At 41.0% G+C, this 25,015-nt stretch overlaps 2 protein-coding genes across 2 annotated transcripts; both read left to right on the top strand.

The window, feature by feature from the left end:
* Nucleotides 1-1,802: 1,802 nt before the first annotated feature.
* lrrn1 (leucine rich repeat neuronal 1) lies at nucleotides 1,803-5,207 on the top strand (the record flags this gene model as incomplete). Its single annotated transcript, XM_084061518.1, has 1 exon — nucleotides 1,803-5,207. One exon carries the CDS (start codon nucleotides 1,803-1,805, stop codon nucleotides 3,954-3,956), a length of 2,154 nt encoding a protein of 717 aa, XP_083917644.1. The 3' UTR covers nucleotides 3,957-5,207.
* Nucleotides 5,208-20,059: 14,852 nt separating this feature from the next.
* On the top strand, nucleotides 20,060-23,870 carry setmar (SET domain and mariner transposase fusion gene). The gene is made up of 2 exons (XM_084062265.1): nucleotides 20,060-20,225; nucleotides 21,990-23,870. Exons 1-2 carry the CDS (start codon nucleotides 20,127-20,129, stop codon nucleotides 22,785-22,787), a joined length of 897 nt encoding a protein of 298 aa, XP_083918391.1. The 5' UTR covers nucleotides 20,060-20,126; the 3' UTR covers nucleotides 22,788-23,870.
* The last annotated feature ends 1,145 nt before the right edge of the window (nucleotides 23,871-25,015 follow it).

Here is a 25,015-nt window from a genome sequence, read left to right on the forward strand (position 1 = left end):
TAGCAATATAAGTTTTTCTCTTAGGATTTAGAACAGTGGTTCTCAAAAATAGCAGATGTGCTAAGCTTGCAGTGCAAAAAAAATCTTGAAAGTATTTTTATTTTACACAAATCGTTCGCTGGCACAAAACATTTTCAGATGGGGGTCCTTGGCACAAAAAACTACTGATTTAGAAGGCATTTGTAGAATCGGCCTCAGGTCTTAATGGGCCAAGTGTTTCTTTTAATACAATGTGAGATGCTCGATGCTGTAACTGCCCAGACAGGCTTGTTAAATATATGCGTCCCATTTAAAAACTAATCAAAATTCCATCTCAATGGATATGAAAAATGTAGTATATTTATTTCTGTAGTATATGTATTTAGTATATTTCAATCTATAGCATACTGTATGTAGCTGGTACTTTTTGCATCCACTATGAACACACATTTACTGTAGGTAGAGGAAGTGTCCATCACTCCCTCTAAAAGTATGTGGTGCCTCAAGTCAGCAGAGGTGCTTGTTACAAAAATAGCCACATTGTTTATGTTAACATGCAGCTTTGAAGAGGAACAGGCCTGGCTGGACATTCTATCTCTCCTTGTAGTGCTTTGCAAATTATAAAGCATAAAGGTAGAGTCCACTAACTACACAAAAAACAATATCAGAATATGAAAGGAGCAAGTCTCATATAGTCTCATGTAAGAGTTACAGTACATTTGGAATGATAGGTCTGTGTCAATCCGCAATGAATGAGAAATTATGTTCCATTATGTAGTCATACAGTATACTGTGGTTTAGTGGTTTGGAATGCAGCAACAATGTTGATGGAAGGTTGCCTTATTGTTAGTCAGAGTTAATGCTTTATCTTCCAAGTCATTTGAGTTAGTGTTAATGCCATATGGGCTAGCAGATGCCCAATGCACCACTCAGTCTCTCCCCTTCACTGAAGCAGGTGATCAGGCTAGATACAGGTCTGTGGTACTCTCAGGTCTTCTACCTGTCAACTTTACACTAGCCCAAAAAAATAGCAGTAGGCCTCAAATTAAATCACTGCAGCAATTGTATGAATACGATTTTATTTTAGAGAAATCAAGTTGAATGTCACAATTCTATGTTGTTTTGGTTACTCTAATTTCAGAATACTAAGGATAGTTAATAAAAAACAGAGTTATATATGGCTGTATGTTTTATTCCTTGCTTTCTTTGATTCCTCGCTTTCTTTTTGCATAGTGAATACTAATATCTTAGTATTACTATTTAATGAGGTCACACTAATGATCGAGAACTTATAAGCATGCTGGATAGATTAAATGCCTCCATATAGGATCAAAATAGTTCAGACCTTTTATTTTCTTTCAATTTGCATGCAGTATAATCTGATCTGAAGCTGGTCTAGTATTTTCTCAAATCTGATACTGCATGTAGGAATATTGTGAGAAATGTTTGTTCTTCATCTACACTCTTGGGCACCACTTACAGTACATTAACACACACATTTGAAGCAATAATTGTTACTACTAGGCCTTTTGTACAGTACTTTACCTTCTTGTTATTGTCCAAGTGGGGCAGCAAGTGTTTTGATTTAGTTTTACTGACATGTTTTTCTCTTTTCTTTCTAGACTCGCCCTGCTGCTGCAAGTTCTTACCATAAGAACACTCAACACTGGGACACAACTCTGGTTCATTACACTGGGCTGAAAGAACTTTTTTGTGGGAATTCTGGTTAATGACTTTACCACACTATCCTCCAAGGTTTTTTACCTGTCCGGCTGTTCCACCTCTTGGTGGTTTGTGGAACTGAACACAGACAGACAGACAGCATGGCTAAATGGAGGGTAGACTACTGTCTCTTTGGCCAGCTGTTCGCTGGCCTCATAATGGTATCTGTTGGACTGTCCTCCGTCCAGAGTAATGAGTGTCCCCAGCTATGTGTATGTGAGATCCGACCCTGGTTTACCCCCCAGTCCACCTACAGAGAAGCCATTACTGTTGACTGCAATGACCTGCGCCTAACACGCATCCCGGGGAACCTTTCCAGTGAGACACAGGTTCTTCTCCTCCAGAGTAACTACATTGCCAGGACAAGCGAAGAACTGGAGCAATTATTCAACCTGACTGAGCTGGACCTGTCCCAGAACAACTTCAGCAACATTCGTGATGTTGGCTTGGTTAACATGTCACAACTCACCACCCTCCACCTAGAGGAGAACCAAATCACAGAAATGCCAGACTATTGTCTACAGGACCTCAGCAACTTGCAGGAGCTCTACATCAACCATAATCAGATTAATCTCATCTCTGCCAATGCCTTTTCCGGGCTCCACAATCTCCTCCGGCTCCACCTCAACTCCAACAAACTCAAGGCCATCGATAGCCGTTGGTTTGATTCCACGCCCAACCTAGAGATCCTCATGATTGGGGAGAACCCGGTCATTGGCATCATGGATTTTAACTTCAGGCCGCTAGGTAACCTGAGAAGTTTGGTCCTGGCGGGAATGGATTTAACAGATTGCCCTGGAAATGCCTTTGTTGGACTTGACAATCTTGAAAGCCTCTCTTTTTATGACAACAAGCTGGTCAGGGTTCCTCAGAAGGCCCTGCAGAAACTACCTAACCTAAAGTTCTTGGATTTGAACAAAAATCCTGTGCACAAACTCCAGGAGGGAGATTTCAAGAACATGCTGAGGCTGAAAGAGCTGGGTATAAACAACATGGGGGAATTGGTATCTATTGACCGTTATGCTTTGGACAACCTTCCTGAGCTCACTAAGCTTGAGGCTACTAATAACCCCAAATTCTCCTACGTCAACCGGCTGGCCTTCCGTGATGTCCCTGCCCTGGAGAGCCTCATGTTGAACAATAATGCCCTAAATGCCCTGTATCAGTCCACAGTCGAAACTCTGCCCAACTTGCGGGAGATCAGCATCCACAGCAACCCCCTTCGCTGTGACTGCGTCATCCAATGGATGAACTCAAATAAAACTAGCATTCGCTTTATGGAGCCACTGTCCATGTACTGTGCCATGCCAACAGAGGTCAGAGGTCAGCATGTTAGGGAGGTGATGCAGAAGGACTCAATAGACCAATGTCTACCCATGATCTCCCATGACACCTTCCCCAACCACCTCAATGTGGACATTGGCATGTCTGTGGATTTGGACTGCAGAGCCATGTCCCAGCCTGAGCCAGAAATTTACTGGGTCACGCCTATGGGAAATAAAGTGATGATGGACACCCTGTCTGACAAGTACCACCTTAACGGTGAAGGGACTTTGAGGATCTCTCGCATCCAGGTTGAAGACTCTGGCAGATACACCTGTGTGGCCCAGAATGACGAGGGAGCTGACACCAGAGTCACAGCCATCAGGGTCAATGGGACACTATTAGACAGCACTCAGCTCATGAAGATCTATGTCAAACAGACCGAGTCCCACTCCATCCTGGTGTCCTGGAAAGTGAACTCCAATGTCATGACCTCCAACCTCAAGTGGTCATCCGCCACCATGAAAATAGACAACCCGCATATCACTTACACTGCCAGAGTACCTGTGGATGTCCACGAGTATAATCTTACACACTTGCAGCCAGCGACTGAATATGAGGTCTGCCTTGCTGTCTCCAACGTCCACCAACAAACACAGAAGTCTTGTGTTAATGTCACAACAAAGCAAGCAACCTTTGCTGTGGAAATATCCGACCAAGGGACTAACACTGCTCTTGCGGCTGTCATGGGAACAATGTTTGCAATCATCAGCCTGGCTTCTTTGGGTGTGTACATCGCAAAGAGATGGAAGAGGAAAAACTATCATCATTCTCTGAAAAAGTACATGCAGAAAACCTCATCTATCCCCCTAAATGAGTTGTACCCTCCTCTCATCAACCTGTGGGAGACGGACAGTGAGAAGGACAAAGAGGGCTCCTCAGAGAACAAACCTAGCCAGGTGGACACTACACGTAGCTATTATATGTGGTGAGAGCTACGTACAGTACTAGCCTACCTACTGTATGAGAACCCCACAGATACTTTTCTTTCAGGAGCACAAATGCGTGTTTTGCTTATTTGTGTAAGTTATTTTTCTTTTTTCTAATTTTCTTCCGTTCTTTCAGATTTTGTTCATAAAAAGGACAAAGAGACATTTTGAGACTTTTAAGGTTAAAGGACCATACTGATGGCCTGGCAAGTTTTGCCCTAGACTATGACTCATGGTATACTTAACATTACTGCCTACCATTTTCCAAAGTATACGACAATTTGTTAGACTTATCAGATTTATTTTGTTGTTGTTTTTTGTTTACATGACAATCCCACTTTTAAAATGATCCGCTTCTGGCTGATATTTCTGTTGCCATTAAGAAGTCACAGACATTTGAATTTCATCCGTAAATCAGTCTTTTCTTTAAGGTCTGTTTTTGTCTAGACTTCAATCCATGCGTTTAAATGCATTAAAACGCAATGATTAATTAAGTAACTGTGACAAATGCAATTCAGACAGACATCATTTTTACTATGTGGATTAGATATCTCAAGTTCATCTTCATACTGTACTGAAATAAATGGAATCTAATGGCTTCCCCAGGGTCCCCCAGGGTTCTATACTTGGTCCCCTCCTTTTTACACCAAATCTCTTCACCAAAAATAGCCGTTCTACAAGCTCACTACGCAGTGCGTTGTGCGCATGCAGAAATGCTATTTTCACAAAATGTTCACCCCAGAATAGGGACGCTTGGGTTCATGTGGTACATATGACTTTTTCCCCCTTGCCCCCTTTTGACACTCGATATGGCAGCTTTGTTTATCTTCTTAGACTTGATAGTCACTGTGCTTTATTTTCAATACATGTTTTGATTCACACAGCATGGTATTGTCCTGGATTTGGTATGGGTCAGAAATGGAGGAGCTGAAATCAGTTAAATTTTGACTTGTATCTCTGGCAGAATCATTAGAGACGACAACGTTTCTTTCTCTTGTAAAACAGTTTAACTGTTGACTGTTGTGCACTGAAATATATATATATATATATACAAATTTGTCTTTCAATTCAAATATAAGCTGACAAATACTTTTAGACTTGATATGCTGTCTATTGATATATGTTAGCAATTATTTCTGTAATGTTGTATCAGCTATGATTTAATTTACTTTTTGGACATTAACAAGCAGTACGTTTGATTTAGAATTTTAAGTTTGCAGAGCAACTACTGTAAACCAGCAATAGAAAAATGAATGTTAATACCTAGATACGTAGATGTAAGGCTTTGTAATATTTTTTAAAATATTCCTTTTTATTTTGCTAGACTATGTCAACAATCACTGGTTTTGTTGTGGTTTACACACTCAAACATGTTGTTTATTGAGGAGAAAGTCAAATAAAATAAAACTTTCCTCATATTTTATATACCACAATTTCGTGTCATTTGTCATTTTTACAGTGTCTCCATCCATTTAAGGAAGGTTTCCACCATCGAAGTGGATATACTGTAGCCGCTATACGTTAATACATAATTACGAATGTACATTATACAAGGAAGATGAGAGGTTTACACTCAAAGGGCATTATTGTAATCAATGAGATTACTGTACATCCTTTTATAGTCATTCTGTAGGTGTGTGGATAAAATGTGTATTGATGAAGAGTGAAGGAAAGACACTGTGGGATTCTGCAAAAAGCAATTACTGTATCATAGCATAATTCCATGCCCTTTAAAAAAAAAAAAGAACACAACTGATTTGCAGCAAGCAACAGGGTCATGCAACTCATTCCATGTCAGAGAAAGGACACACTGCTGCCTGTAAAGGTTCCAAACATGCTAAATCCTTTGGTTTACTGTGCACATCTAGCTTATTTTTCTTCTTTTATCATAATTTTGTCACTTGTTACATGCCACCTGCTCCCATCACAAATCATTAGGAAGGAAGAGAAGCAAGGAGTGTACTGGAAATGTACTGTATGCCTCATGATTCTGCCTTGTGCAAGATCAAAGAAGGTGGTAATTATGGATAATGGACACTTAACAAGCGCAGACTACGGCCATTATTCGACTGTAAGCAACCCAGCTTGCCATCAGCCAGATGCCAACAGTTGCATAATTTCTGAACCATATAACAATATGCAGTGGAAGCCTAGCTGAGACTCTGGGTTCTTGATTTCTTTTCATCTGATGTAATGTTATTAGTTAATCTGAGGACCGATGCAGAATTCTGATGTCTTCCCAATCAGTCATCAGCTTTTCTGTGGAGACCTGAAACTTCACCTCGATGCAAATGGCAATCTCGCTGGTTCGCCATAGGAGCATGGATGTCCGCGGGGGCTCTGTTTGTCTCGGATGTTGACTGACAGCTCTGGGCATTATGGTGCAATCAAACAATCTCCCTTTACGTTCCCCTGACAACACCCTCATTCTCCTGTTCTCCACCATGCTCTCTGGATGTCCCTGTTCTTGCTGCAACTGAGGCTTACTCATTCTTTATCTTTGCTTTTGTAGATAACTGGAGCTGCTTCTTGTACTCACCCTGTAGGTTGAGTTATTATAAGATGGAAATAGCATCATTTCAATCATATCAATTTGTAATGATGGTTGTTGACAGTGATGTGATATTACCACTGTCACACTGTTATTGGAAGTTTAAAAACAGGTTCTACTCAGTGTTTGATGGTGTCAATTTCCACATTTCTTTTCAAATCAAAAATGTTAACTCTCACAAATGTAACTCCATATCTGCCAACCTTTTTAGTCAGATACCCTAAATTGTATTGTATTTACCGCAGGCAAAGAAAGACTTGATTGCTCAATAGGACAAGGTGAAATGCTTTCTCACAGTGTTCTGGCATGCCTTGTGAGTCAGGAGGAGTCACTGAAAGATAAATGTCAATGAATGCCACAGACCCTTTGGGGAGACCTGTGTCTGACACTGAGCATGATGGACAGAATGACAAGGGAAAAGAACAGCAATAGATTGGTGAACTCTGAACGTTGATATTGCTCATTTGAACAAGAGCTGTCTTGGTTTCACCCGAAAGGCATGGACACCACTTCATACGGTGTCCATAGGCAGCCCTAGAAACTAATCAGAAATGTGCTGAATGGCACAGTTAACAGTGGTAGGAAAAGTACTCAGATGTTTTACTTAAGTACAGTACTTGAGTAAATGTACTTAGTTACTTTCCACCACTGGCTATCAATGAAAGCTTTTCAAAACATGTGCATGAGTCGACACTGTGTCCTGTCTCAGTGATCTGTTTCCATGACAACCCCTCCCTACTTCCACCTGCAGAAGCTGGCAGCGGTGTGAGGGAAAAAAGCCCCCAGGCGCAGAGCCTGAAATACCACTGACAAGGTCAACACCCTGCAGGTGGGAAACCACAAAAACATCATGTCCTCTTACAAAGGTGTGGAGGGAATAAAAGGCTTTGTCTCAGAATTTAAGATTTTAGCATAGCGTTGCTAAATGTCTCATTCTAGGCCTTGTGCCTCTGTCCTGTACTTCTATGTCTTGGGTGAACTACTGTACTACTACTGTACAGTAGGGCTGGGTATTGCCTACAACCTTGTGATAGATATATATCACGATACAGAGGCCACGATACGCATTGATTTTGATTAATGACCGTATCCTACTAAATTTACTTTAGCAGAGTCCTAGACCACCGTCCACCGATTGCCGATGTTTTGACCAATATATTGTCCAAAAAATCAAAGTTTTCAAATCAATTTGAAAAACATGTTGATAACATTAAAGGAAGAAAATAAATAAAATAAATTATGTTTTGATGGATAAATGCAAAAGATTATTAAGATCATTAATACATGCTAATGAAATATTATCTTTACATTATTTTTACTGCAACTCATGTCTGAATCTCTGACTCACACACCATAGCTGATGTTTTGTATCGATATGGTAGCCTCTGTATCGATACGATTATCGGCAAGGAATACGATACGATTATTGCCGTATCGATTCATTGAGCATGCCCTACTGTACAGAATAGTTATGAGTCTTGAGTTAAAGGTGGGACAATTTTTTTGCAGAAGCCAGCCACGTTATATTTTTATACAACTAGATTCTGACAAGTCCTGGAAAAGACGCGCTGTGATTGGCCAGTAGTCACTTTGATTGGCAGATGGGGCAAACGCTCTCCCCAAAGCAGGCAGGAAGGGGCTTGATAGAATTGTGTTACCATTACATTTTACGCAAGCCAGTCAGCCATCTATAAAGTTGTCATCAGTTTCACAAATGTTTGAAATATTTACCTTTAATTTTATAATCCCAAATGTGGCATAGATATGTGTTTTGATTGATTGATCGAATGCTTTATAAGCAAAAAAATCACACCCTGTGTGAAGGTAGCGGCGCCTTTGATACATTTTGTCATCGATATGTGTTTATAATGTGTTTATAGCCATATGTCACGTGAAGCTTGACCAATCACTTTGTTGACGGGTCTGACCAATCAGAGCGTTGACGGGTCTGACCAATCAGAGCGTTGACGGGTCTGACCAATCAGAGCGTTGACGGTGAACAACACGGACAAAGTCAGGTATAGAGCAGGACCCGCTCTATCGCTCTATGCCTAAAGGTATAGAGCGGCTAGCGCCGCTAAAAACAGGAAAGTACTGTTCAATGTCATAGATACATAGACGACTGACAGCTCAGGTTGGCCATATGAAGTCTGTGATCTATGCTGCCATGCCATTCCCATGTGGATCCTGAGATCCACATAAATTGATATTTTTTATTTTTTTAACCAGGAGAGTGGGAATTGGGGTACTGTGCTGGAAGCCGAACGTAATTTTGCTTATGTGTGTGGACTGGTACGACAACCTGTGTTTCAAACAAGCATCTCAATTTCTGCTTAAACCCTCATTGTCCAATTCCCTATCCTCTGCAGCTGACAGAAATAGGCCAACCTTAAAAACATTGTAGAATACAGATGAGCTAAGATCTGAGGCAGCAGTCAGGAGCACATTAAGAAAAAAAAGATCAGATCAAATAGTCCCTTGTGCTTAAACCACAAAAAGACTAATTATATCTGTTCCACTGAGTGTCAAAATATGTAGATTTGGGGTCTCCGTACTCATACAGCCCAGACGAGTTCCATTCTCCTGGGCTGGTTGGGTTGATGGCTGGGCATAAGCTGTCTGTGTCTGGCCTTACCTCACTGCTCTGCTAGGTTGCTGAATACCCAGCGACTCATTGGCCAGGGTGACCTTCTGTCTCCATCTTTCCAGCTTTCATCTCCCCTCCAACAGACCCACAGTGCTTGCTGAGAGAAATTAATCAAAATGTAATTTTTCTGAGCACAGAAGCACGAGACTGAGCCAGGTCCTGACATTCTTCATTTAGCACCCACTAAAAGCCAAAGATATGGAACTCCCTTTTTGAAGAACTGCATGACCCACAGAAAGGGCAAACTACTGTTTTACTGTAGGTATGTGCAATGGACAATGACTTCAAATCAGTTGTAAAAGAAAGGAAAGTCCTGCTGTCACCTGCATGCATTTACACCGCATGCAAACAGATTGTTGAAAATTATCTACGCAATGAACATGCATTATCTTAAGGCAACTATAAAACATCAGCCTGCTTATGTAATTGACTGTGATGTAGTACCTCTCTGTGTGTTGTACTGGAGCATGTTCGCTTTAAAAAGTACAAACATATAGAGGATTTCCAGTGCAATGATCAATTGAACAATATTGACAATCTATAAAATACTTACTACAATGCATGTAATGTTAGAGTGTTTCTTTAGCCATTACTTCCCAAGAGTGGGCAATCCATAAAAAAGGCTGACATTTGTCCAATAAGGGTAACAATCTTACTGGGGTTGAGAGAGTCACAGTAGAGGAGGGAAAGAGTGGCTTCCTTGCCTGCCATCCAGGGCAAAAGCCTATGCTAATTCAACAATTTGTGACTGACACAAACCCTGGTTTTATGAAACACATTTCATTAGGTTCACAGGCATTATTCGTTTTCGCGATGCAGTCATGAAGTCAACTATAAAACTGTCAGCTCGTATAAAGGCTGTAATTTCTCTGAAACAACAGGGTTTCACACAATGCCAAAACAAATTGACCTTGGAAAAATATGGTGAGCGACAGAGCCAATTGCTCATTCACATCTGAATCATGCTCATATCTGGCAAATAAATCATGATTTCTATTATAATTTAATATTCAGCCACGGTGAAAGGCCACTCTGCATTACTCCTATTCAATATCAAGTGGAGATGTGATTTGCCATGTTTATTAAGAGCATCTTCTCACTGAAAATAGCAGACCCACAAGCTCACAACATACACGTCACAACGCAATGTGTTGTGAGCTTGTAGATCACTATTTTCAGCAAAGACATTTGGTGTAGAGGGGAGAAGGAGCGAAGCAAATACAGAGCTAACTCAGGTCAACTCAGGTTTAAGTATAGATGGTTAACAATCCAGTGTCCTCTCCTGAATACACTAATGACATAATGTACTAATGACCTCATGACACACTCATAGCAAACTGCTGAAATCAAAACTGGCCTGATAAAACATCTATCAGGAGAAGTGGAGGTAGATTTTATTCACCGCCGCCGTTTTTCCTTTTTCTCCTTTGTACATATAGTTATTTGTATTTGTTGATGACACGTATTAATGTGTCAATGCTATATGATGATGAATTGAATACATAGGATCACAATGGAAACAAGTCCCCAGGGCTTTTTTTGGTGTTATCTTTTTAGCACAAATGTCTTACTTAACCTCTGTGCTGTTCATATTTTCTGACTAATAAAGTATTCAATCAACCAATCAATCCCTCCTCATAAATGTAAAACTGCCTGTCTGTCACTGCTAGGGGGTGTTACTGTTGGGGGGGGGGGGGTTACTATGGCAACATTGATTCCCCCTCTTTCCTGTGCTTTGGGGACGTTTGGAGATTTTGGATGATTGCAGCATGGATTCATAGTATCCACAACATTGCCACATAGTATAGCCTGCCAGTCTTTTCTATCTGTTAGACACTTTCACTTTACAGTTCATGTGGTGTTGTTGGGTATGTTTGTTTAGTGCGTTTTGAATTCACAGACTATACATCAGCCATCAGGTAAAGTGAACATAAAAGAAAAAGCCATGTAGTGCAGTGAAAATGCATGACAATACAACAAATAAAATAAGCAAAGATAATGTCCCTGCATGTGAGCGCCGCTACATATTCTCACTTTCAAGTCGTAGTATAGTGACGAGTTTGAGAAACATCTGACCATGCACAACCAGTCTGACACGACGTGATCTCCATTGCATACTTTGCATGCAATGATATTAGGTTTCGTTCGGCAAAGAAGGGGAGATGCAACATACATTAATGCTACTGTTTGTTTTCTATATTTAATTTTTGCTCAGAGAACTCAGTTGAGATAAGATTATTGCCTCTGTAAAAACAGGGCTTTCACACTGAGGCTGAAATCATAATGGAAAAATAAAGGAAAGTGAGAGTGAGGAAACTTAATTTCTTTCAGCGGTGTTAATCATCTGTTAAATGCATAATTTTGTTGGATGGATTGTTGTGCCGTGTGTTTTCTCCCAGGGCCCAATTAAAAAAGCTTATATTTTTGCCTGCAGCGTGTGTCTGAGTATTATACTGTATGTGTGTTAACTCTAACTAACTGCTAACACGGAAGACTGATTTTCATTTTCATCTTTTACCATAACTCCCTGCAGGTTTTGTCTGTATTATGTCGGGAGCATGGGGAGCAAATATCCTGGTGGGAATTGGATCCCATCCCAATAAGGATAGTAACAGATGGTAACGCACATGCACGCACACACACACACACACACACACACACACACACACACACACACACACACACACACACACACACACACACACACACACACACGCACGTGTGCGCGCGCACACACACACACACACACACACACACACACACACACACACACACACACACACACACACACACACACACACACACACACACACACACACACACACACACACACAGTCAATCCATCTTTATCCATAGGTCTTGCTGCTCCACTTCTACAAACCTAGAATGTAATTCTTATGGGAGCAGTGGGAGGGGTTACGGACAGGACTGACCTCACTCTTAATCATCTAAATTGAGTCCTTTTCAAAACAATACAATACCACAGCTGTATTGATCACTTCAGAGGTCATCTGCACAGTGTCTTACTCATTTGTATGTTACATGCTGTCCTGTAGTGGTTCCCAATCGGTGTAGCGAGGACCTTGGGATTTTGTGACAACCATACCTTATTATTACAATATAGTACTGTATTATGCAACTATACAAAAAGTTATGAATTATTTCCTGACAGCGACGATATTCATGCCTGACCTTACAGTGGTTTTGACATTTCCCCTTGCACATTGGCATTAGAAAACAGGGCAGAAAAGGTCAACCATCTGTTATGTTGACAAATCCAAATGGGTGTATTCTTTCTGTTGTTCTTAAAACCGATTCTGAGATACAATGAACAATTTCATACTTCTCTATGTTATGCTCGATTCTTGGGTTTCACGTTTGGGTTATAATGCCAAAGTGCAAATAGTTGCCTCATCTACAGTCAGTATCATCAGATTAGAAATTAGAAATGAATTGATGTACTATGCAATTATGCGATCGTAAGTCAAGTTCACAGCTAAATCCATACATTGTGGTTATCTTTTTGTCAGTTTCCATGTCTTAAGCTCAGGGACTTACCAAGAGGAGCATATTATGACATCAATTTAGGCATGGAATAAAGCCTGATTTATACTTTGTCCATAATTGACGATCTCTGGGCTTTGAGAGCTTGCAGATTGGGTATACCTTTAAGGAGCACTTCATCCATTTTCAACCTTATGTTCTCAGAATGGGTCCTCCTCATTAATGCTCATTATAAGATCCCACCATTTCTGTCTACTCACTCTGTGTTTCAGTGATGGGCTGTGGACAAATCAGAAACCTGCCTATGGATGACATAATCGGTAGACAGGTTTGTACATTTCAAACAAGATTTCAAACTTTCTTTTTTAAATGCAAGAACAATGGCTTTTATCTCTGTGGGCTAACTTTCCAGGAAGACAAAGGCTGTAGTTTCTGTTAGCCTGGAATCCCCACCGATGATGTCATTGGTAGGCAGGTTTCTGAACTGTCCACAGCCCACTTCTAGACACAGAGCGAGTAGATAGAAATGTTACTATCTTATAATGAGCATTAGTGAGGACCAATTACTGTATGAAGATAAGGTTGAAAATGGGTGAAGTGCTCCGTTAAGCAATACACAACATGACAGGGTCTAATAACAGAGTGGCTTCCGTGTGGCTTCCTTTTCATGACTGTGAAAAGGAAGCATCCCACGAGAGGTGATGACATTGAGAATGATGTCTGCTCTAATCATTCTCTTCGGTGATTGGTGTAAATTGATTTCTCGCAGACAGGCCATTTCATGCCTATGTGATTCCTGAGGGCCACAGGGCTGTTCAGAGAAATATGAAAGCATGGTGATTGTTTGATCATTGAGGAATAGTGGGACAATGTCATTGAGCAACGAGGCATACATGTCTGTCCTTACCATCGCCAGAATATTGGTGTATAGTTCACAAAGAGACACAGAAGCGTGATCAAGTCTGGACATTTCTGCCTCTTATTATGTCATCATCAGCTATTGTGAACTGCAATAGTACATAGTCATTGTATAGTCGTATGTTTTGGAACAGAGGACGGTCTGTGAATGGCCAGAGATAGAGATTTAGATAATTCAGTAAAACATGCAACTGTACGGATGTCCTTCCCATCTTTAATTTGTAAAGCAAAGCATCAATAAAAGCGAAAACTGATGGGGTAAGTTAATAAACTATTTTGTCTCTTTGCAACATGGTAGACTTTGCTCTAAAAAAGCAGCCAGAGAGGTGATTATTACCCTATCTCAAAAATAGATTCTGAACATTGACTCTGACCCATGGCAGGGTAAGTGGAAGTAGACAAAGGGAATCGATTGGACTCGACGAGTGGGAGCCTCTTGGGAGCAGGGAGCTCTTTACGGGGCCATGCCTAGCTAAGTTGCTCAGTGATTCACAGGAGGACATGGGATGGTAAGCTATTCCATATTCAGTAAAATAACACAAAACAAAACATAGTATTCCTGTTTTACTGCTTTCCTATGACAATGGATTGAGACTGGAGAGTGTTACTAAAAGCCTAACGTTGTCATCTACTGTCATCCATTATAAGACAGCTTCCTTGGTTGTCCATATGGCAATTTGAAATAATTCTACCTTCTTGTAATATAAAATAAATAAATAATGGCATAATTAACACTGACAATGACACTTCTCCAGTATCACATACACCTTAGATCTTCAAAATTGCAGTACATCTATATTGTATGTAGTCTAAGCCAGTGGTTCCCAAACCTTTTAGCTCGAGACCCAAAAGAGAAATGAGACGTTTGCCAGGGACCCAAACTAGTTGAAATAGCAGATCTACAAGCTCATAACACGTGTATTTATTTATGGAAATAATTAGAAATGAAATATTTTTGAAAAATGTTGGAATTGTTTTTAATTTATGTAAAAAAAAAAGTTGTAATTCTTTAGTTTAACTTTCTTAAATGTAGGAGGTTTTACTCACGATCCATAAATATTGGTCTGCGAACCAAAGATGGGTCCCGACTCGACTCCCGACCCACTGTTTGGGAAACACTGGTCTAAGCCATCTGTTGTTCCTGGAATGGCAGACTTAACCAAACAGGGAAGAGGAGATTCAGGCTTACAGGGTTTTAGATTAAAGTTACTGGTGTCTCTTGTCTCATATCGCCAGTGAACCATAACTCTGCTCTTGTTCAGACCAATTTCATCTTGAAGAGTGCAAAGATTTGGCAAGGTAAAAGGCTTGTCCTTTTGCGGGTCTTATTCTGTTAAACACAAATGTCTGAAGTCATTCAGTTTGATGGTCAGTTCCATAAATAAAAGTTAAGTCTATTATTTATAGTGCAACATCATCCCAAAGAGTGCCTGGCACACTACAAAAGATGTGTACACACGCACTTACTGTACAAACGCACGCGTACACACACACACACACACGCACACGCGCGCACGAACGAACGCACACACGCACACGCACACACACACTATACCGTACACATGATAATTTACTTTATAATGTCTTTAATTGTCTGTAGAAGAGTTCTACAGACACGCTGTTTGCCCTGAAGGTGTTGATGGAGAAGAATAGAGAAGGTCAGAAGGAGCTACACTGTGTCTTTGTGGACCTACAACTGTTATAAGGCCAGAATGACAACAGGATGTTATGCTGTTCTAATAACAATTACGTTAACATCATCATGCAGTGATCATGTATTCTCTGAGTTCTTGCTTACATTTGGTTGTATGATATCACACATATCATAACTGTACAGGGATTTTTAGCCCTGCTAGTGTTGGGGCCTTTAAAGGAATACTTACACAAAAACGTTTTTTCCTATCAATTACTCACTCCATGAAGCCTTGAATTCATGGAGATCTTTTTGTTTTTGTCACATTCCTTGGCTCAAGAATGCGACAAAAACAACAACAGTTTAATCCCGCATGAGATATCTTGAAAACTACTGACTGGATTGCCGTGCATGGCTACTGATTGTGGTCGATGCCTTTCCTGAAGTACCAGCATTAGGCCAACATTTCCAATTGCACACAAGATGTCTCAAAATGTTATGGATTTTATTGCCATTAAACTTGCAGAGTGCATTCATGCTCCCTGGAGGGTGAACCCTAACCATTTGACTGACCCCATGGCCTGCACCACCCTCAGGTCAAAAGATCAACTCTCATAAACTAATAGGCAGATTGCAGGGTGAACCCTACTGATTTTGGTGACCCAGTGGTCTTTCTTCAAGCATCCCTTTGCCTCCTATATATCCACTATGCTAACAGCAGCTCTTGCCTCTTTGTATCAAGAAAGAATTCTCTTTGTTTTGTTTGTCTTTTAATAAAATATCAAAAGAATATTTGACTCTTGTCAACTCAGTGCATAATAGTGTCTATGAGCATGGCAATGATTAAGTGAAAGTAGAAGTTACTGCTTTACAGTAAACTCAGAGTGATGTGATAAATATGTTGCTGCCCTCAGGAGGAGGATGAACACTTCTGACTCTCCTTAATTGCTTTGAAAAATCTTGTCATGTGAGTGAATCACAGTGCATGTCCTTGCAGTTGCCTAGCAGCAGAGGAAGTCACCCAGGAGTCACATGTGATGCCTGATGTAGGGTGCAAATGCAAACTGGAGTCATTGTACTTACTTCATCAAACACCATGGGGATGTTTGAATGCTGTGAAACAAGGTTACTTCATTAGTTAGTTAGATGGTTTCTTTCTTTCTTTCCTTTCATATGTTTAGCTTGTCATTTGCTATGCTCTCTGAGTTTGGGGTTTGAGGTTTGCGGTTAGTTTCAGTGTATATGTGGGCACTTCATGGTGTTTGATTAAATAATTAGAACAGTAAATGAAGGCCCCATTGGAAACTCTCGGTGGCGGTGGAGTCAAGCGCATTCAGGGTTGACGAAGGCAGATGTGGAGCTTTGAAATTGTCTTTGTTCTTCCTAGTATCGAACTACACAAGAGCGCAGCCAGCACACCACTGTGTTACTGTACCCAGCAGCTGAAAGCAGCTTCACAGGCAATTTGAGGCCAGCCTAGTAGCAGAGGGAGTGCTAGTCTGTTGTTTATAATCTCCCTCGAGTGCATGTTCTTCATGCCTTTGGTTCATTAACCCTCCAACCAATTGTAGTCTACCCTCAAAGTTCAGCTCCTTTGTGTCGGTGTGTGTTCTCATTAAATCCAAAGGACCCCTGACAACGGGGCCCATTAAGAACCCCCAACAACCTGTCTCAGCAAGAGTGAGCAAGGGAACGGCTGTGCTTCATCACACAGCTTTGTCACACAACATTGTGAGATCCACACTGTCAACTTCCATTAAGAGTGGTCCACTTTATGGTTATTTAGTTCAGTGGTTCTCAAACATTTTCCTGTCACGGACCACAGATTGATACAAATTAGGCCACAGACCCCCATTTGAAAAGATTTTGTGCCAAGGACCATCATAAGAGAAGATTTGTGTTGTTAGATTAGATTAGATAGATAGAGTTCCGAACTCTAAAATGGTTGTAGGTAAGGAGATAAGAGAGGAAAGAGTGAAACCTATGATCTGAATAGTCATTCTTATGAAGGATAACACTAAAGCCCCAGGTGCTTGTTTCCATTGTGGTCCACATTCTACTCAATTAATCTGTAATACATACAATATACTATACAATACAAATACAATAAAAAAAATCACACTCTGTGTGAAGGTAGCGGCGCCTTTGATACATTTTGTCATCGATATGTGTTTATGATGTGTTTATAGCCACGTGTCACGTGAAGCTTGACCAATCACTTTGTTGACGGGTCTGACCAATCAGAGCGTTGACGGGTCTGACCAATCAGAGCGTTGACGGGTCTGACCAATCAGAGCGTTGACGGTGAACACGGACAAAGTCAGGTATAGAGCAGGATCCGCTCGCGCCGCTAAAAATCATATTGGAATAAAGCTCAGTAGAAGCTATATATACAGAGAAAGGAGGGGTGCCTGGCGGGGGGGGGGGCAGAGGATATCAAGATGTTCAAGGAGTTAAACTATGTCCACTATCTTCACGGAAATGACATCTGACATCAGGACTTCTGTGCTCTATTGGTCCTCTCTCTCTCCCTCTCCTCTGGAAAAGTATGACATTCCAACTAAATTAGTTTCTATTCCACGTCAGCTGTCGGTCGTACACTGAAAGCAATGTCAATGTAGCTACTGTATCAGTCTAGAATCTAGAATAACCTCTGAGTTGTTCTCTCTACAGTACAGTCCTCACCAACAGAGTAACATCTTTACACTCTCTCTCAGACTTAAATTAACACTTTACTGTAGTCAGAGTCTGGTATGCATGTCATTACTGTTAATACAGCAGAGACTGCACTTTGCTACTGCTAATACAGTAGACTGCACTTCAGTTAGAAACCATGGATAATGACTTAGTTATATCGCCTCTACATCCAGTGAACAGATGGAGCGGGGGCCTTCCACAGGCCGGTCGCTGTAAGATAGATAGATGAAGCTACTGGCAGGAATCAGGAGAGGAGCAGGTCACTCACATTGTTGTCCATTGGGCGGGATATTGCCAGAACACTGTGGGTTCCCCTTCAAAGTTAAGGAGTTCCAGCCAGGTAAGTGGAGGGAAGAATTTTCCCTTCTCCTTTGTTACTTTCAGCCAGCTTATGACCAACCACACTCCATGGTCCGCTTGGTCTCATTCGTCTATGCTATCATCATATAGCAATCACACCACCAAAGAAATGCGAGAGAGAGAGAGAGAGAGAGAGAGAGAGAGAGAGAGAGAGAGAGAGAGAGAGAGAGAGAGAGAGAGAGAGAGAGACACACACAGACAGACAGACAGACAGACAGACAGACAGACAGACAGACAGACAGACAGACAGACAGACAGACACAACAGCACCTTGTCTTGATCTTCTGCACAAATTCTCCTAGACCTGCAGGCCATGACAGTGAATCTATGCAAGATAAAAAATGATCATTACATTACATTACATTACATTACATTACATTACATTACATTACAGTCATTTAGCAGACGCTTTTATCCAAGCGACTTACAAGCGACTTATAATAAGCGCATTCAACATCATATCATATTCCAAAACAAACTCAGCCCGATCACCACGATTATAAAGTATTTCTTGATACAATTGCCTATAGAAAATATAAGAACATCTATACCCACCTCAGCCTAAACATCAGCACCATGTGCAAGTTCAACTTCTCCAGGTCAAACAACCTGAGAGTCATGGCAAGAAGGGCTTTTTATTATTATGCCATCCAAAGGAAGGAACATTGAGTTGGACACCAATATATTGGGCTCTGTTGAGACTTCATGCAAAGTTTATTCTAGTATTATCATTAATTGTGCATATATTATCTTTATGTCACACTTGCTTTGGCTATGTAAAAAGCCCCTTTTGAATTGAATTGAATTGAATTGAATTGAATTGAATTGAATTGAATTGAATTGAATTGAATTGAATTGAATTGAGAACGTTGAGGGGTGACAAGACATGTTTTAGTTTAGTCTTATGCTGCCACCTGCTGTCCATTATTGCAAAAAGAAAGCTTTTTACAAAAGAAAGGAAATGAAAGACAGAAAGAAAGCAAAAAAAAAACCGGTTGTAATTTCTGTGGTAGATTAAAAGTGGGTTTGAGTCAAATTATTATTATATAGAGCAATAGTTTTTGATTGACAAAACGCAAAACGGTACCAATAAACGTAGATTAAGCTGAATGGAAGTGCATCCAGAGTGTTTCACATTCCTTTATTTTTCTTAGTAAGAATATAAAACCCAAACGGTTAATACATTCTAATAAAGTCTTAAGGAACTGTAAATTAAAAATCTCAATGTGTAAGTTGTGTGGAGTGTGGACGACCCAATAGTGTAATCACAGAGGTGTAATAATTACACATTAACGCTAGGAGGGAAAGTACCATGTAGAGACAGCGGAAGTTGCCCCTTTGTGGGCCGTGTTTTCAGCGTTGCCATGTCCGCTTATTATAAGCGACTTTTGGCTTATATTTCTGTAAGGTTTCTGGTAAATATTGGTAGTTGCGGGTTGCGTTTTTTTGGGGTCTTGTTTCTAAAGTGTACTTATTTAGGCTTGCTTCCAAAATATTTGATTATTATTTAAACCAGTGGTTCCCAAATATATGAACATGTTTTGTGCCAGGGAGCATTTCATGTCGTTAGAATGTTTTAAAACATATTCCAAATATTCCACATTTTATTGCAAAGAGTTTTTGAAAATAGCAGATCTACAAGCTCACAACGCGTCACATCGCGACGCGTTGTGAGCTAGGTTTAAGTACTCATGTGGCCTGCAGGTTGCTTCTTTTGGGCTTGTTTTCCTAGACCTGGTTGCTTATTTCTATCACAAAATATGGCAATACTGAACTTCCCTTTGTGGGCCGTGTTTTGATTGTCGACTGCTCTACCGAGCTACAGTAGTATGTTGTGTTGAATGAAACAGTTACAGATTTGTAATGAATTACAGTTTAAGTTTAGACTTGAGTAACAATCTCGAGGATATTCCAATTGGCATAGAAGCCAATGTCAGCGAAGAAGAGTACCCTGTATTCCAGGTAAACATGATGATGATGATGACAACACTAGTACCTTCCAATAGAGCTAAGTCTGTTAGCCCTGATACATGACAGTCATGGATGAACTTCAACATAGTGTTTGCACTTTCTCCCTTTTTAGCCCGTACATCTACACCAAAGTTCAGGTTTCAAATATAAAGTGCTTACCCCATATAGCCTCGGATGTTACAATTATGTTCGGGAAGTACCCGTAGATTCCGTAATGTTCAATAAAAAAGCATTTTAATCGGACCGGTGGCCATTTTCTCCGTATTTTCTTCATATGATTTCAACTACGCGACCCTATCGGTTGGGACGTGTATTGCACTCTGATACACTATAACTATGAGGGAAATGGCCACCGATCGGATTAAAATGCTTTTTATTGAACAATACGGAAGATACGGTTACTTCTGAGGGCCCGTACATCATTTTAACATCCGTGGCCGTGGGGTAAGCACTTTATATTTGAAATCTGAACGTTAATGTAGATGTAACACTATGTTGAAGTTCATCCATGACGGTCATGACAGATGATCGTCTTGGATCCATGTCTAAGTCTCTTAGCTACACATTCGGCAAAGCAAAGCAAAGCAAAGTTTGTTGTTTACCCAGGGTGTCGGACTAAGCACGAAGCTTGTTTCCAGCCGGACCCTGCATGGAAGCCTTGCTCAAGGGCTATTCAGCGGTGATTCATGATCGATGTGATGAATTGGGGAATCGAACTAGGGACCTTCCGGTATCAAGGCCGCCCCTCTAACCACTAGGCCACCGCTGCCACAACACAACCCACAACATGCATGTTGTGTCATGATGACAAGTGTATAAACTGATTCGTATGAACCCTCAAGACAATTTACACATGAATGCACTTCTTGTGAAATACTAGCCCAAGCAACTTAGATGCTATCCATGCTAGATCCAGATAATTATATCATCTAAGGTGAAATACCCCAACGCTTTAAATACAACATTGTACCACCAGATGGCAGCACATCACTACCACATTAATGACATCTCTAGAGCAGTGGTTCTAAACCTGTAGGGGGGGCTGGGCCGGGGGGGCCCAGATGACATTGAAGTGACAATTTAAGGACTTTTAAGATCTTTTTAATGCCTAAAAGAAAAACCCCATTACTGGATCAAAAGTAATCAACAAACTGTACTATAAAAACTGGTCAAACATTGTCCAAATTGTCAAATAACATAAGAAAGAGGCAAACATATCTACAAGTTCACAACAGCTTGTAGATCAGCTATTTTCACAATATTTATCTGTGAAAGGAGTCAAACCAAATTCAATGCTTAAACTCCTACAATTCCAATTGCTTGTCAGGGTTCGGGGTCCCCATTTCAAATATGATTATTTTGGGGGGTCACGGCCTGAAAAGATTGAGAACCACTGATCTAGAGAAGCAAAATACTGTACCTCACCTTTATGAACCAAACAAATTGGCATAATTTTACACAAGATAGATGGTAAAAAAGTAAGAGTTAGATACCCCCCAGACACAACTTGTCCACTGCATTTACCCATTGTGACAATTATGAGCAGTTCCGTTTTAATATGTCCATAATCTGATTCTGTAAGTTGAGCTATAGGGAAATCGAGGTACATTGGCTTTGTTTTCAGCGATTAGGCCAAACAAATGAGATGAGAGTCAAGAGTAAGTCCTATACTACTATAAAAGGATTTGGCCCCATAACATAATAACAACAGTGCCTTGATTGTCATTTATTTGATATTTCAATGTTATTTTTCAGTATTCACCCGATAATGTCCAGGGTCCAGGATGTGTCATCGACCCCAGCGAGGTAACCCTTCCTGGATGCTCTTGCCACACCCACTCCTGCTTGACTGACAGCTGCTACTGCCTGCAGACATATGGACAGGCATACAACAGCTCTTGTTCACTGCTCGACCTGAGTAGTGCAGATGCTGCCTACTCCATGCCAGTATTCGAATGCAACACTCTTTGTGCTTGCAGTGAGGCCTGCTCTAACCGGGTGGTCCAGAAAGGCATTACACTAAGGTTGGAGGTGTATCTTACCAAGGAGCGTGGCTGGGCGCTGCGGACTCTGGAGCCCATTCCCAGCAGGACTTTTGTGTGTGAGTATGCAGGGGAGGTGATCAGCTTTGAGGAGGCTATGCGTAGACAACTTGCCCAGAGGCTTGAGGATAATAACTACATTATCGCTGTGCGAGAGCATGCAGGCCAGGGCCCCGTCTCGCAGACCTTTGTAGACCCGTGCAGGGTGGGGAACGTAGGCCGGTTCCTCAACCATTCCTGCCTTCCCAACCTGTTCATGGTGCCAGTCCGCGTACACTCTGTGGTGCCCAGACTGGCACTGTTTGCTAGCCGGGACATTGACGGCCAGGAGGAGCTGACGTTTGACTATGCAGGAGGCTCCAGCAGCCAGCCTCATGTGGAACAGCCCATGCAGCGTGACGCCGCCATACAGGCCAGTAGGACGGCTACTCTCCAGAGGAAACCATGTAACTGTGGTGCTCAGAATTGTGCACGATTTCTTCCACTGGACATATCTGTTTTAAGTATCTGATCACACACTGTACTTTATGGACCTTGTTTATTTTTAACTGTAAATATACACAGTGTATGTACAGTAGATTTTTTTCTCAATTTCTAACTATGTTTGAAGCCAATTATATTCTATTACATAATCTTGAGTCTGCTGTATTTTCTGTACCTGTATTGTCCATCGTGGTGAAGAGGAGGCTGTTTGACACACATTGGGTAGTTCCCCAGATGCACTCTACTGGTGGTGGAGTCATTTCTGTGCCCAACACATACACTACAGTGTGTTGCCCTTAGCCAACTGATGAACAAAGGCCTCCACTGATCTGTCATCTTACTGCTACCACCCAATTTATGTGTTAGCTGTGTCCAACGTAAATGTCTTATGGCTTTAAATGGATTTAAGTGTCATCTTTTCCTATAGCCTAAAGTGCCAATTTCTCACGCCAAACATGAATCTGGATAGAACTGAATACTGTTTCCAACTCAATAAACTAATGAAGTTGGAAATGGATTGTTTGGATAGTTCTACTCTCATTATAATGCCATATATTCAGAAAAATGAACTCTTCATTCAGAATGGAAATAATAGCTGTCATATCTGTCCATCTACTTAACTGTGTGTTCTTGTGATAATGTCCTCATCATAAATGTATTCTCAGATTTTCATTGCACCCAAATCCCAGAGGAGGAAGGAGCAATTAAAAAGGGCCAGAGGGTATTTCTATATAGTAACCAGTCTTATTCCCCAATCAGAGGAGGGGCGAAGGTGTCCCACTTTCCTGTGACCATTCTGAAATCAGGACCCTCTCCTCCCTCTCGAACTGCCCCATTTCCAGTCTAGACCTGCTTTTATCTTATTAATATCTAAATCTGGGTTAATTGAAAGGGAGACCATGTTCCATCCAGAAATGGGCCAGTGCACCAGTCACATTGGGACAGAGAGACTCTTTATGGTGGTGAGATGGAAGCCCTCTGCTTGTCAGAGACCACCATCAAGTAGGTTTGTTTTTGTGTCACCAAGACCTTCAATAGAAACCTACAGTTTACTTTCTGATGATTAGTATTTGAACATTTATTTAAAATGTCCCTACAAGTTGTTTCATTTGATGATTCTATGCCATGGGAGCATACTCAAGTTTCCTCAGCCCTATGTTCCCTCAGCTCTATGTTTCCCCATCCCAAATTAGACCCTATGTTCCCTCAGATGAGTACAAATGAGCTGATGTTTTTTCTCCTGTTAGTTTGTCTGTTCATTAGTTTGGCTGTCTGTCTGTCTGTCTATCCGTCCGTCTGTTATCAAATATGTTTTAGCAAGATATCTCAAAAAGTTATATACAAATATTTACATGGGCCAAGGAAAAAGTGCGAAATCCACACATACTAGTACCCCGCGATGTGCACAGCCAAACTATATGCAGACTTTCGAGTTATGCACTCGGTATAGTTACGTTTTGGACAGTGATTGAATCCTTTTGGAGTGTGGTGTGTGACAACCCGATCATTTACGACCTGACGTGGAATCATTGCCACCCACAACCATGCGTGCTAGTGCTATATTCCCTCAGCCCAATGTTGGTCATGGCCAGTAGCGAGACATTCGTCTGCAGGTGATGCCTCTCTCTGTCCATCGGGCTGTCTGGCTGCCCAGGCTGTTCCACTGGTTGTGTCACTGTAAACCTGGCAGCAGGTGGTGTTGTGAAAGAGTACTTTTGTAGTTCATGGAGACTTTTAATACTTGCATGGGTTAAGGTTATTTATGTGTATTTACGTATTTATTGTATGCTCTATCTAGATTTAGAAAACACCCCTTAGAGTGGTATAGTCCAGGCTGGCTCATTATCTCAGCTGAGCATACAAAATTGCCACTTGCAAGTAGACTGGAGTCCATGTTGAGGGTGAAGAGCCACATGTGGTGTTCATCATGTCCCTTTTTGTATTTTCTATGGTGAATAAATACACATTCTGGGTGCAACCTACTACAAGGCCTCTGTACTAATTCCAGCCGCAAATCGCGCAGTCTAACGATGTGTGTGTACATTATAAAGCACATTTGAATGGACATACAGACAAAAAAACATTCTAAAAGCAGTCTACCATACAATTATAATCATGAAAAGTATGATATATTTTTTTCAGTGGATATTTTTCATACATTTGCTTCTAATCTGCAGTGTTAGTGTTGTCACAAATATATGTTTTTCAATACATCGGAATATTTGCTGCACTATTAATACTGTATCAGCTATGCCT

Source organism: Gymnoscopelus microlampas (assembly GCF_963454915.1).
Source record: "Gymnoscopelus microlampas genome assembly, chromosome: 7".
Lineage (NCBI taxonomy): Eukaryota > Metazoa > Chordata > Actinopteri > Myctophiformes > Myctophidae > Gymnoscopelus > Gymnoscopelus microlampas.

What these genes read in the sequence shown, in the direction of transcription:
- setmar (XM_084062265.1), top strand. Translation starts at nt 20,127, where the DNA reads ATGAATTACAGTTTAAGTTTAGACTTGAGTAACAATCTCGAGGATATT. An exon ending in AAGAGTACCCTGTATTCCAG is followed by an intron (nt 20,226 to 21,989) that starts GTAAACATGATG and finishes GTTATTTTTCAG; the next exon opens with TATTCACCCGATAATGTCCA.